The 13,730-nt window shown below is 33.3% G+C and overlaps 1 protein-coding gene across 2 annotated transcripts in view; it reads right to left on the bottom strand.

Moving 5' to 3' along the window:
- Positions 1–12,158: 12,158 nt before the first annotated feature.
- Positions 12,159–13,730, bottom strand: part of LOC124356721 (V-type proton ATPase catalytic subunit A) — a 33,309-nt gene continuing 31,737 nt past the window's right edge. For both annotated transcript variants that reach the window (XM_046807892.1, XM_046807894.1), the window contains exon 13: positions 12,159–13,288. In XM_046807892.1, coding sequence (XP_046663848.1) covers positions 13,196–13,288 — 93 coding nt within the window. In that variant the 3' untranslated portion in view covers positions 12,159–13,195. The remainder of the gene's footprint in view (positions 13,289–13,730) is intronic.

Here is a 13,730-nt window from a genome sequence, read left to right as displayed (position 1 = left end):
TGAAATTATCCACCTTTGTTTAATGATTCCTCTCCAAAACTAGAGTTACTGGCCTTGTCCAGACTTGATACAATAAACCTTTAGCTAAATACTTGTCAATCTCCTTTTGCTGTTTTGCATTTTTAGGGTTTACTTGTGTCGCTCTTGTTAATAGTGATATTCTTGTCACCTATTTAGACAGGTAACTTGCCATTTTTATCTCGTTGCCTAATTCTCGCTTTGACTGTTGAATTCTTGGCAGATTTCTTTTCATTTCTTCTGATTTATGGAAGAGTCATTCAGCTTGTTGTAAACAAGATTGTTGGTTTATCGTACAAATCTTGTAATATAAAGTATAAATGTTTTCATACATGCCAAGTTTAAAATATACCCAGTCTAAGTCTATATTTTAGTAAAACTTTTACTTAAATATTTGATACTAATATTATTTATAGAACCTTAATCCCGTGAGAATCCCTGTGCTTTAAAAAAGTACACGTTTTTCTTGTGCGAACTTAATAAATATCCTAATATCAAACTTTGTAACCGCAACCAGGAAATTGTTTGATATCTGTTCACAAGTTCATTGAATAAAACGACCACCGAATATCGGACAAAAGATTATACACCGATTTAAGAACAATCAGGTTTTTTCACAATGAAGATAGCAATAAATCTTATTGTACACGTCGTTAATAATGGAAAAGGAAAAGTGAAGTAAATATGAATTGTTTTACCAGGTGAAGTTAGGTGTAAAAAGCCCTCTCTAACACTCAAATTGCGTACCAACAACTGAAAGGACTTTCGAACACCACCAACGGCCAGGCAGACGGGCTACTTGCAAAAACAATTTCGCTCAGTGGTGACCCATCCGAGCAGCACCCACGCGCAACGTTGCTTGATCTGGTTATCATGCGATGACCGTTGTAAGCGCCATGAGGACCACCGGTGGCTCTCATGTCATGTTCTTTAATTTTTGTATTACTTCAAATTCATGTTATAGCAAATATCTTGACGTTTCCTGAAAGTACATTATTTGAAGAGAAAAAAGGTCGTATAGTAAATGAATACTGCCTTTAAAGCTCTCAAAAATTAGGAATGGAAGTAGATGATATATTCATTTATTCTTATACTATATTGATAACGTTAGGTAATAAAACACAAGAGTATTTTAGTTTCATTTTACCACAAAATTAATGGAAAGATCAAACTATGTTAGGTTGGTACACTTGCACTGCAAGGGAAAAACACTATATGTAATAAAAGTGCATTTAAAATCATACTGTAGCTTCAGGCAATAAAATATTCCTTAATGAATGGGCTTTTATGAGCAGCATTTAAACAATCTAGGCAAAAAATGCATTACACATGTCACATTTTGTAGTAACTATTTTGCAGTGCATTTGAGCATATTCACGTCAATTTGACTTTGATAGAGTCTTATAGTCGACCATACCGTCGGCGTGCTGAACGTTTAGGGCCTTGGATCTCGGTGAGCTTATGTTTTGGAGTTCTTGCACCTTGAGGCACGTCATCTTGTACGCCTTTGGATTCCATGAGAGAAACTGCAATCTTCTCTGTAAATTGATTGATTTGCATTATTGTTGTTCGTTGACAAGATTGAACAGCATAAACGAGTTGACCACCACTGCTGTTTTAAGAAAAAGTTAAAACATAACTTTTTTGTACCACTTCACACTACAACGCAGAGGCCTTGAGTAGGAAGCCAGTTGGTCAGATAAATCAATGAAAGACGTTACGTCTCTTTTATCCTTCCACTTAAGGACGACAACATTGGTATTGCTCTGTTTCCCAAAAACATCTACATTTTTAGTGATGTTTTTTTTAGTGGTAGAGAGGACTTTATAGTCCTAACTTCACCTCTAATAAAGACATTTTTTATTTCATTTCACTTTTCAGTTTTGCATTTGCAACACAAACTTGGGTTTCTTTCTTGTTCTTTCTTAGCGTTCCAACTAAATGAGTAGTAAGTTGATTTAGGCTATGGGCTAGAGCTCTGTACCAGTTATCAACGAAGAGTGTTCGGTCAGCATCAAGTAAAGGAGCCATCAATTCCATCACAACAGCCTGTGCAACACAACTCTCTATACCTCTGATTTTTCTTTATACACCTTGAAAGACCAAGTGTAGCCCTTGTCAGTGCATAATTTGAAAACCTTGATGCCATAACGGCTCTTTTTGTTTGGTATGTATTGTTAAAGTTTACTCTACCACGGAAAGGAATCAAACTTTCGTCAATACAGACGTCTTGCTGAGGTGTCAGAGAAGATTTGAATTTTTGATGTAGTGAATCAAGTATATCTTGCATTTTTTAGAGCTTGTTTGTTTCATCAGCAGTCCTGTTATCACAGAAATGAAGCATCCTGAGTAACAGCTCAAATCTGTTTCTGGACATAGTCTATGATATTCCGGTTTTGTAAATAGATTTTCTGCTCCAGTAACAATCTATGCTTGGCATTTGAACCAGCCCCATCCATATTAAGAGGCCAAAGAATTGTTTTATTTATTTTCGTATGTGGGAAGCCAGGATTTGAGCCTTGACTTTTCAGACGGTTCAGCAGATTCAATGGTCAGCTGAGCATATAAGTTTGTTTGCTCTGCGATTTTGTTGAAGAAAGAGTCCTCAACAAAGACTTTATTGCACACTTTAAACAGAGAAGCGCCCTCAATAATGTCCCGTATGTCTTGTGATAGAAGAGGTGGTGCATTGAATTGAAAAGATAATAAATTATCTTCATTAGTATTTTCCCAGATCAATCACAATTCGTTAGTTTGAATATTTTGATTTACCTGAGGGATTGCATTTTCAGGCTCCTGAAGTATGTTAGGTAGTTGGGACTGGCTGATTTAGTTGATCTCGATCTATTATGTTGCTATCATCACTATATTCACTGCTGTTCCCTAACGGAAGATATTCTGGATCCATGCCTGAGTCATAACCTCCAAACAATTTACTGGAAACTGCACTAACATTGTCTTCTAACATCTTGCACTAACATAGACAAACAAGACAGCACATAAATTAGCGGGAAACTAAAACTGAAGTTATTTGTATGCGCCGAGAGAGCCACCGGTGGCCCTCAAAACAAACAAAATTGGAAATGCTGAAAAATTGCAGTAGCATAATTTGGTTGTTGTAAAACGGCTGATAAAGTAAAAAAAATGCAAGCATAGAGGCATAAAAAGACTGGGATACGCCATGAGAGCCAACGGTGGTCCTAGCTGTAACTTCATTCGGAATTGCCATCGAATCGAATTTCATTGATTATAATACTCGGTACGCCATATTCAATCACATGGATTGTATAACCAATGATGGTTTGCTCAAGACAATCCTAACCGAAACCCCTTGGTCCCAGAAGAAAATGTAGAGAGGACCACCGGCGGCGTCAGCTGAACAATAGAGTGAGAGCCACCGGTGGTCCTCATTGCGCTCAACATGTTAAAAGAGGTTTACACAATTATTTACATCACCTAGACTACTCAATGGGAAACGACCAGGTTTCAAAGAGGAATTTTAATTGGAAGCTAGATCTGTATCCTGGTATGTGGCAACTTTATAAAATAGTCCAAGACATATTTTGTATTTTTAATAAGTACAGTTATTTCTTTAAAATAGAATAAGCAAGTGTATAGTTCTCCTTAACTTTATTTTTTACATGAACGCCAACTTTCTTTACACAATTCCCACCAATAATGATAAGGCTCTTAATATATCATTCGAGCTTTTGAAACCCGTCTTAGAAGACTGCCACCTAATTTAATAAGTTGTTTTGATCACATTGTCACAGTCTAGATGCTGAATAACCACATTTTTCTACAAGTAAAGCATTAAAGGATAGTCAAACTACACTAGACGAATACCCAGTGATATACCAATATCCATAATTTAAACATACTGTCACAGTTTCGGACAAAACACTCCTTCACATGAGGAAATTATCTAATGATAATGAAATAGTATTTGTTATCTCTCACTTTGTTGTCACCTTTCTAAAAGAATAATAAGAAAGGTGACAACAAAGTGAGAGAATTGGAAATAATACATAACCCCCTTTTGTTCCTCATGAATATTTTGGAGCAATCTTTATCATATCTAAACCATTTCCCAATAATTTTATTACTCATCCATAATTTTACTGATGTGATTAATGGCAGCTGTTTTTACACCTTTGGCACCAACAAAGCGAGTCAGTGTATAATGTACTATACTTCAGTCAGCATTGACATTTTAAACACTAATACATAAACGACTATTTATTTATTCTTTTCTGTGGTTTTGAAGTAGATGCAAAAACTTTGTGTGGATGTTAACCCTTTGAGTGCCACGCGAAGTGGTGGAGGTCATGTGGCCAGTTCCAAACATTTGTGACAGGTCATTCCCCTCAGTGCCAAGCACTATTTTTATGTTACTGCAGTATTTTACTAAAAAATTAACACCTTCCTTAAAAATTAACATAATGGGACACTTTTTGCTTTATTATTTAGAGGGCAAGATAAAGGCTACAAATTGGTATATATTGACCATAAATAAAAAAAATATTTGTATATGTGTAAACAAAAATAAAAAAACACATTTTTTTGTTTAAGATACAAAAAGTATTTATTTATTTTTGTTTTATGAGTTTTATGTGCCAATTTTACGTTCCACATGTTAGTTGGAATAAATGTACCAAGTTTCATAAAAATACATTTATATACAGGGTGGAAAAAAAGTATGGAAACGCTTTCACTAATTTTGTATGGCTTCACTTATACAAATTAAATTTTGTACATCACCACTTGTATTAAGAACCTAGTTTTTGAGACCAGTGGGGGACATTTTATCTTTTCAGGGGGACGGCCCGTGAGGAGTCGGACGAAAATCTTAAATGTAAGCATAGGCCGAGTTTGGTATCAAATTAAAGGTCTAGTAAAGAGAAACTCATTACCGCGCAAACCGCACTTAAAAAGGTTGACCCTATCCAGAGTACGGGCCGTATGAATTTCATGACAAAGAAATTTAAGTAATTTTGTCTTGTGAAGTAACTAATTTACTTTCAGTAGTATGTTTTATGTCGTTATGTAAATTTGAAAAACAATTTCCAACAAAAAAATTATTTTTTTTACCTCTACATTTGTTGGATAACAGTAAATAAGGGGTTTTCCTGTCTTGTCTTCAAGAAACTGAGAGTATTCAATAATACCACCATAACTCCTTATCAACATGAGGTCAAGGTCCAGTCCCTCCAGCCCTTTTATCTCAGGCAAACATAAACTGGTTTAGGCAATACAAACAGTACTGTCCACAGCAAAACTCCACAGTTTTGTATTTTAATATCAGCTTGGTTTTTAGTCTACGTTATAATTTTCGTCCACGTAAGATAAAGTTGAAAGTCTTCACTAGAAGGTACTGCGATAGTTATAAATTTTTTTACTTAAGTGTTTACATTTTATTCTACTAATTTTAAAAGCAATGTCACTTAGTGAGTTTGAGAGAATCACGCTGCTTATGATGCGTGGGTATGGATATCTAGTTCGTCCCTATGAAGAAACAGCGCATTTGTTTAATGACACTTTTCTTGATAGACCCCCAATTAGTAAGTCAACAGTGTTTTAAGACAGTAAAAAGATTTGAAGAAACTAGAACAGTCAAAGATCGCGAAAGAAGTGGCAGGCCTAAATCGTGCAACAAATGAACAAAAATCTTTGGATGTACTCCAAACATTTGTTGAAAATCCCAGCACCTCGGCCAGAGTGGCTGCAGAAGATCTTGATATGAGCCATACCTCAGTGTTGAATGTTTTACACAAAAACAAGTATCACCCTTTTAAAGTAACCCTAACCCAAGAACTTGCAGAGGATGATTTTGATCGAAGGACTGAATTTTTGCGAAATAATGATGAGAAAGTGTGACGAAATTCAAAAAATTTTTAAGTTCGATATTGTTTTCAGATGAAGCTACATTCTTTGTTAATGGACAAGTTAAAATAGGCATAATTGCCGTTACTGGCTGGGCCGACCATAATCCACACTGGATGATAGAAGGCCACACACAAAGGCCTCAGAAAGTGAATATGTGGCTGGAATAATAAACAATAACATTGTAGGACCGTTTGTGATAGATGGAAATCTAACAGGCGAAATTTATTTCAATATGTTGACAAATAACATTTTGCCAGCAGTGCGTGCTCTTCTTGGGGCAAATTTTAATGCAGTATGGTTTCAGCAAGATGGAGCACCGCCCCATTACTATTTGCGGGTGCGCAATCTGTTAGATGAAGTGTTTCCTAACCGTTGGATTGGGTCGCAGGGGTACCGTTGAGTGGCCGGCTAGTCACCGGATCTTAATCCACTAGATTTCTTTTTGTGGGGCTTCTTAAAAGATAATGTGTATAAAACTAAACCAGCCAACATTGAGGAGCTGACAAATCGTTTATTAGAAGAAGCAAGAAGAATTACACCGAGATGCTTCAAAATGTGACTGCAGTAGGTTTTTATAATAGACTAGCTCATTGCCAACAAGTGTTCGGAGAGCAGTTTGAGCACCTCATTTAAAAGGTATGGTTATTTTTTGTAATACATAGATAATTTTAAATTTAATTCTTTTGGATAATTGTGTTCCATAAAGTGTCATTTTCAGTCAGAACAGTTTTTACTTGAGACTGTGAAATTGTGGAGAAATAATATAATTACATCAAACGTTACTTATGAAATTCAAACGGCCCCGTACTCTGGATAGGGTCAACCTTTTTAAGTGCGGTTTGCGGTAATGAGTTTCTCTTTACTAGACCTTTAATTTGATACCAAACTCGGCCTATGCTTACATTTAAGATTTTCGTCCGACTCCTCACGGGCCGTCCCCCTGAAAAGATAAAATGTCCCCACTGGTCTCAAAAACTAGGTTCTTAATACAAGTGGTGATGTACAAAATTTAATTTGTATAAGTGAAGCCATACAAAATTAGTGAAAGCGTTTTCCATACTTTTTTTTCCACCCTGTATAACTGAGTATTTAATTTTTTTTATATATTGCTGTAAAATGCTTGAAAACCTGCACCAAATGCTTACTCTTTATTTATTATGAACATACTTAAATTAATTACTTTGGGCTTATTTCATTAGGCCTATTATACTAAATCCTTCAGATGAAATAACTGAGTGAGTGTTTTTTATCATATACGCTAAGAATGAAATGTGACAATGAACTCACCATAATATACCACATTGTTCAGTTCATGAAGAAAAGTAATGTTCACCAACTAAAAAAACAACAGTTTGTAATTTTTTAAGCCTACACTATTTACAAAGTTTGTTTCACCTTTCACCTACAGTTTACAAATGTGGTCAGGTTGGCAATCAAGGTGAACACCAACCATACAATTTGCACAAACTGCTCTTGATCGCTTTCTCTTTCCATCTGGATTGTTCTTTCTACTGCAAACAACACATTCCTTTTCTTTTTGCCCTTGTAATTTCATCACTCCAAATTTGTTTCTTTGAAAATCTCCTCCGGCTCCCAAATCTTCATCTCCTTCTGCCACTCCTTCGCGTTTTTCATGTAACCAACCATTCATTGGCTAAGCTCTCTATAACTGAAATGTTAAAATATAGTATATTTTTGGCTTATCAGTATTATGCTTATAAATAATATAAGCATTAAGTAATAAAAGTAGGAAACTTTTAAAACACTAACAAAAAAAGTCAACACAGCCACACTAGACAGCTAGCAGAAATAACTGAACGTAAACAAAACGACTGCAGCGTGACAACTAACAGACGGTTCGCGCCACAGCCTTCTAGATATCAGCTACATAAAAATATTGTATACTATATATATATATATATATATATATATATATATATATATATATATACACAAACTATCACTACGTGAAATATGTCGTGCATTTCTTGGGCTTTAATTTGATACGTTTTACGATATCATACGTCAATATTTAGCAACAGGATGACCAATATTGAAAAGGCCGATCTAGTCGGCCCTTGGCACTATGCGGAAACGTTGCTAGGCCGATTAAATCGGCCCTTGGCACTCAAAGGGTTAACACAGTAATATAGCAATGGAATTTGTTAAAAAACATGCCTTCTTCCTTTCCAACTAGTGTGGTTTAAATTTTTTTTAATCCTACCTAATGCAGTAAGATGTCTTGCTTATTACAGTGCAAACTATTAGTACACTCATCAGGTCAATATCTTTAATTACTTGTGTGTACTTTAGAAATATGACTATTCTGACTCAGGAAGCTTAAATCCTATTTTTGTGGTACTGATCTTTCCCAACATCTTGGTAAAGATAGAAGATACCACTTTAGAAACATAGTGGTATGTGAGACATACTTTGAATCTAACCAATTAAAAATATGAATTTGTATTTTGAGATTTTCCACTTTCTTTTTTAGTCTTGGGATAACTGTTTTTGAATCTTTTCCAGGTCAAACTAACACTCTTTTATCCTTTGATTTCTCGAAAGTCTTCAAATGTGTCTCACGTTGTTGAATCCCCCCCCCCCCAGAAACTTACAACATAAGGATTTAGCAGTGTTAAAATTATTTTTTTATTTGAACATTTGCACTAAAAATACATCTCAACAACAATCTAGCTGAAATTGCTGCCGTAGTACATAGTGAGCCCACAGGGATAACAACTGGATGCCTTTCTTTTCTTTGTTACTTTTATCACTTATCATCTAATGTACTTTGTAAATCACTTGTGTTTTGCTAATTACTGGTTTTCTGCTCAAATAATATCAATATACTTGAAATTAAAAAATATTGAAGTTAAAAACTCAAAATATATTTTTGTCTCAATTAAGAAACATTAAATGCATATATGATGATCAACCAAGTATCTATTAAAAAAAAATACTTAAAGTAAACCTGCAGTTCTCATAAGGTATTGTGGGTTCTACAAATAAGGCCTACCAAAAAATTATTATAGCTTGACGTAAAAAAAAATATTATTGAAAAATTATCAGTGTCCATTAATTTGTTAGTGCTTAGATATTAGTTAAAAAAATAGTATTGTAAATTGACTATTGGTAACGCAAAAAATTGTCGTGTGGCAATAAAATGATTTGATACTAAAGCTCTATGAGTAATAACAAGGGTCATTCAATAAGTCCTTGGAAAATCCTAGAGATAGAGCTCGTAGGATTGAAAAATAAATTTTATTTGTATGCAGCAGTATTGACTAGACAGTTGTCAGAATTTCAGCTTGATCCATCGCATAGTTTTGTTGCTATTGACGATGGAAGTGAACAACATTTGTCTGTTTATAATAATGGAGAAGACAAGTGAGTTTCGAGCAGTGATAAGAACATTTTTATTTGAAACGCTTAAGGCTGAAAGAAATTAAATCTGAGTTGGATGCATGCGTGATGTTTATGGCACATCTAACCCTGTGTTTGCAAAAGTTTACAATTGGGTAAACAAGTTTAAACGTGGCCGTTCTACAAATGATGAACATCGAACGGGACAACCAGTAGAAATGTCTATTCTCAAAATAATTGAAAAAAATATCGGTAAATGATTTTCAATGATTGACGATATAAAGTGTACTAAATAGTTGAGGCTACAGGGATATCACAAGGTGCAGTCACTTCAATTATGCATGAAAAATTGTTAGTAAAAGAATTCCGTGAGATGGGTGCCTTGTTTTCTAACTGAGGACAATAAGAATAATCGTGTGCTCGACAGCCATATGGCTGGATTGAATTGTTAAAAAACGTAACATCCACTGTATTCACCAGATTTACCCCCCAGTAACTTTTCCTGTTTCTGAATTTCAAAAAATTTCTTGGCAGACAACGCTTTACTTTAAACGAGGAAGTTATTGAGCAAACAAATGCTTATTTTGAAAAACTTCTGATATTGTAATTTTTTGGACGGCTTAAAAAATTTGGAAAAAAGGAAAGAAGAGCTGAAAGGAGATTATGTTGAAAAATATAAAAAGATAGAAAAACAAACAGCAAAAATGTTTTTAAGAACTTATTCAACGACTCTTGTAAATTTAATCAAAACCAATTTGCAAGCTTTTAAAGGTCTGTGTAACAAAGTCCATGTATAAAAAATATTTCAACAAACTTCTCAAATAGCTAAATCTTGTAAACATGTTTTTATTATTAGCAATGCAAAATTCATCCTGTTTGCCAATTCACAACCAAACTCTTTACAGTATTCTAATTTGCTGAAACATCATTTCGAAAAAATGAGGTGTCTTTTAGCTCTCAGTGGATTTTTTTGAACTAATCAATTGAACTGAAGCATAACTCGAGAATATCAATTAACAGATGATAATAGCTGTGGTCGTTTAAGCCTGGCTTGAGCATAGACTCCAATGTGTTGAGTTACCGGATACAGACTATATACAAAATATAAAACTGGTACTTGTGCTTCTCATGGCACTTAAAACAGAGGTATAAATATCACATTATCTACATTAAATTTTGTATTCTGTTTAGATATCTCTATGAGAAAGTCATAAAATAATAACTAAAAAAAATCACAAGCAGAAATTTAGCCTCAAAAGTGTGGAAGCATATAATTAATTTACAAAAATGTTACCTTTTCCTTCTGTGAGTTATAGTAGTAGTGGCCACTGCTAGATCCTGCAAAAGGTGGAAAAAACAAAGGAAACTCACTAACTACGGAAGCTACAGACTATGAACAGTATTGGTTGAGTGTGGTATGACATAAATACGGAGCTGAGCGTCCAGTTCACAGATGATCTTTGACAGTCAATCAATCCTATGCAGTTTTCAGTCATACACATCATCCTTTGGTTTATCATTGCCATGTGTTGAAAGTCTTGCTTGCTTCTTTTACAAAGTGTGTGTGACTATCATTGCGATTGTCACCCTCATCATCAGTAAAGTAACCGAAGATTTAACAATGTCGTTCTGAGGGATTACTATCGAGACATCGGGATGAGGAGAATTCTTTTTTAAGTCCTGAGGTCCCCTATTAATTGGAAAATTATTCTTTCTCACCAGAAACCAATTGAGATCAATAAACTAATGTAAATTAAATTTAAAGTTTTTGAGGAAAACCATCATAAATTGTTTTTACTTATATTTTCATAAAAATTATATATTTTTAATTAATATAGTTTAATAAATGGTTCTGATTGAGAATAGTATTAAAATAAGAGATTTGTATGATTTTTATATGTTTTTAACTCAATAGTTGATTATTAATATTTGATACAATACAATGAAAAGACAATTGTACATACAAATACTAAGTTTTAACTATCTGTAGCATTTATTGTAATATTGATCCACCCACATTACAAATACGGCAGTCCTGAGATACGAATCCTTTTTTAATTCCATAACAATAGGCCTCAAATTAAATTAAATTGGTATTTTATTTAAAGTGAATACAAATTAAAATAAATATTAAAAAATTAGAACCATTACAAATTCTAATCTAAATCTTTTAATTTTTTTGTCTTTTAACCTTTGTATAAACCTTTAGCCGTATATTGTAACTGACTGGAATTCAATATCAACAAGGAATACTTTAAATTATTCTTTACACAAGTTTTTATTTTAACCGTTCCACTAACGATTATAAATACTTCATTTATCTGTTGTTGATATAGTTCAACCACTTTTATGTGTTTTGAATTCAGATAATGAGTCATGGTGTGTATACATCATAATTGGCAGAATTTTTAAATGTATGAGACACACATAAACCGAACAAACAAAATGTGTACAAATGTTTCTGTAGCTGACCACAGTCATACAGTCATGTACAGAGGACCTTGGTAGAAACTCAAGAAATCAATAAAAAATTTCAATTTATCCAAGATTTAGAATTATGCAGACTTTATTATTGTATAGAAATGTCAAAGGTTAGATAAAAATTTAACCATAAACATTTTTAATAAAAATTGTTTGAATTATTGAAGTTGGCTATGTTTAGAACAGCTGCATAGATTGACGACCAAAGTCTGTAATGGCTGCATTTAAAATTGCTACCAACTTAATTGATTATATCTCATACTCAAAACTATTCTTCTTAAAAAAAAAAAAAAAAAAAAACAAAAAAAAACAAAAAAAACTGGATTATTTAGAAAACTTTCAACAGCATTTAGTTTACATCATTATAATAAACAGTGAACAGATTAAGTTAGCAGAAATAAAACCTCAAGTTCCGCTACAATTTTATTTTCTAACGTTCATTTACATTTGTTGTCCTTAACTACATCAACATGATAGTAGTAGTAACATAAAATAACATTCAATAAACATTTCTAATTAGGAATGTTTTATACATGATATAAATGTGTAATTAGGCAAACTTAACGATTTAAAATTAAAACTATTTTTGAAAGTTAAATATAATAATTTATATTTGTAGATGAATATTTTGAGTAACATTCTGCCCAACAATCCTTTGCTGCAAAACGTCAAACAATCCTCGGGTTTGTACACACAAAACAAGCATGCCACAACATGTTTACAATTAATTATAGTAAATCCACCTAGTAAATTCTAATTATTGTATCTTGAACACTTTTTAAGCTGTACACGAATTTAAAAACATTATACACTTGACCACCAAAACCACGATAAATAATTAAAAACATCAATATTATCTTACAGTATATGGCGCAACAATAATAAAAACTGTTACATCTTTAAACAAAAATATCTTATAATTTTCTAGGCAAGCTACGGAAATACAACTGGTAAAACAGAACTTATTGCTTGTATTGAGTAGGAAAGGGACGCACACAAAACAGAGAGGGGAATGTTTCATGAGAGAAAATACATACAATAAAATGTGCGTTAATACAAAGCAACCAAAAAGAGAGAAAATGTACAGTCAAAATAAAATAGTAAAAGCAAAATAAAAGAAGATAATTTAACATTATGTATATAATAAAAATAAGCATATACTAACAGCCCATAACTACAAATTCTATTTTTTTTTTTTGAGAAATCTCAAATAATACTGTAAAACAGAGGACAAGCCATAAAATTTATAGAGTATCTTTTTAAATGCGTGAAAAAAACTAGTTTAAAACAAATAATATCGGTTTTGACAAATGAATCAATTGGTGACAGTGGAATGCTATAACGATGAAAAGGTCACACCAGTAGGATTCGATGAACTCTGATTTGATCTAATCTAACCCTTCACCGGCACATAGACACCAGTGTGACCCTCAGGCAATTGATCAATTTAGTCTTCCAAGTTCCTGAAAGCTTGTTGGATGTCTTCGTACAGCTGTTCAAAGTCAGCCTTGATCTTTGCCTCACCATCTTTCACGGGATCCTGTACATAAAACATCTATTTAGTATAAAATTATCACACATATTGTAGCAATAGAATGTAATAATACAACACTTGTCGTGTTAACCCTTTGGGCTCGAAAGGCCAGCAGCACTGGCTGGCTAGTTTCAGACAGTTTGTGTTAGTTTTGCCGTAGTTTGTCCTCGCAACTCGTATGGCCAGTATTGATGACCACGCTACTTTCATTGGTACCTTGGCGGCCATATTTGTTGCTTGCCTTTCAAGATCAAAATTATTTTTTAATTTCTTCTGCGTTATTTGCATAGAAATTAAAAATGTTTAAAGAAGAAATGAAAAATAATTTTTAAATGTATTTTTCATTAATCTTTCTATACAAAGGTAAACATTCATTTGGGAAATTTAACTCTTTATTGTTAACAAAGATATGTAAATAAAATGTTACAAAGTAAGTAAGCTTTTACAG

Source organism: Homalodisca vitripennis, chromosome 3 (assembly GCF_021130785.1).
Source record: "Homalodisca vitripennis isolate AUS2020 chromosome 3, UT_GWSS_2.1, whole genome shotgun sequence".
Taxonomy (NCBI): Eukaryota; Metazoa; Arthropoda; class Insecta; order Hemiptera; family Cicadellidae; genus Homalodisca; species Homalodisca vitripennis.
The sequence above is the reverse complement of the archived record's forward strand: the minus strand, read 5'-3'. Positions and strand labels throughout refer to the sequence as shown.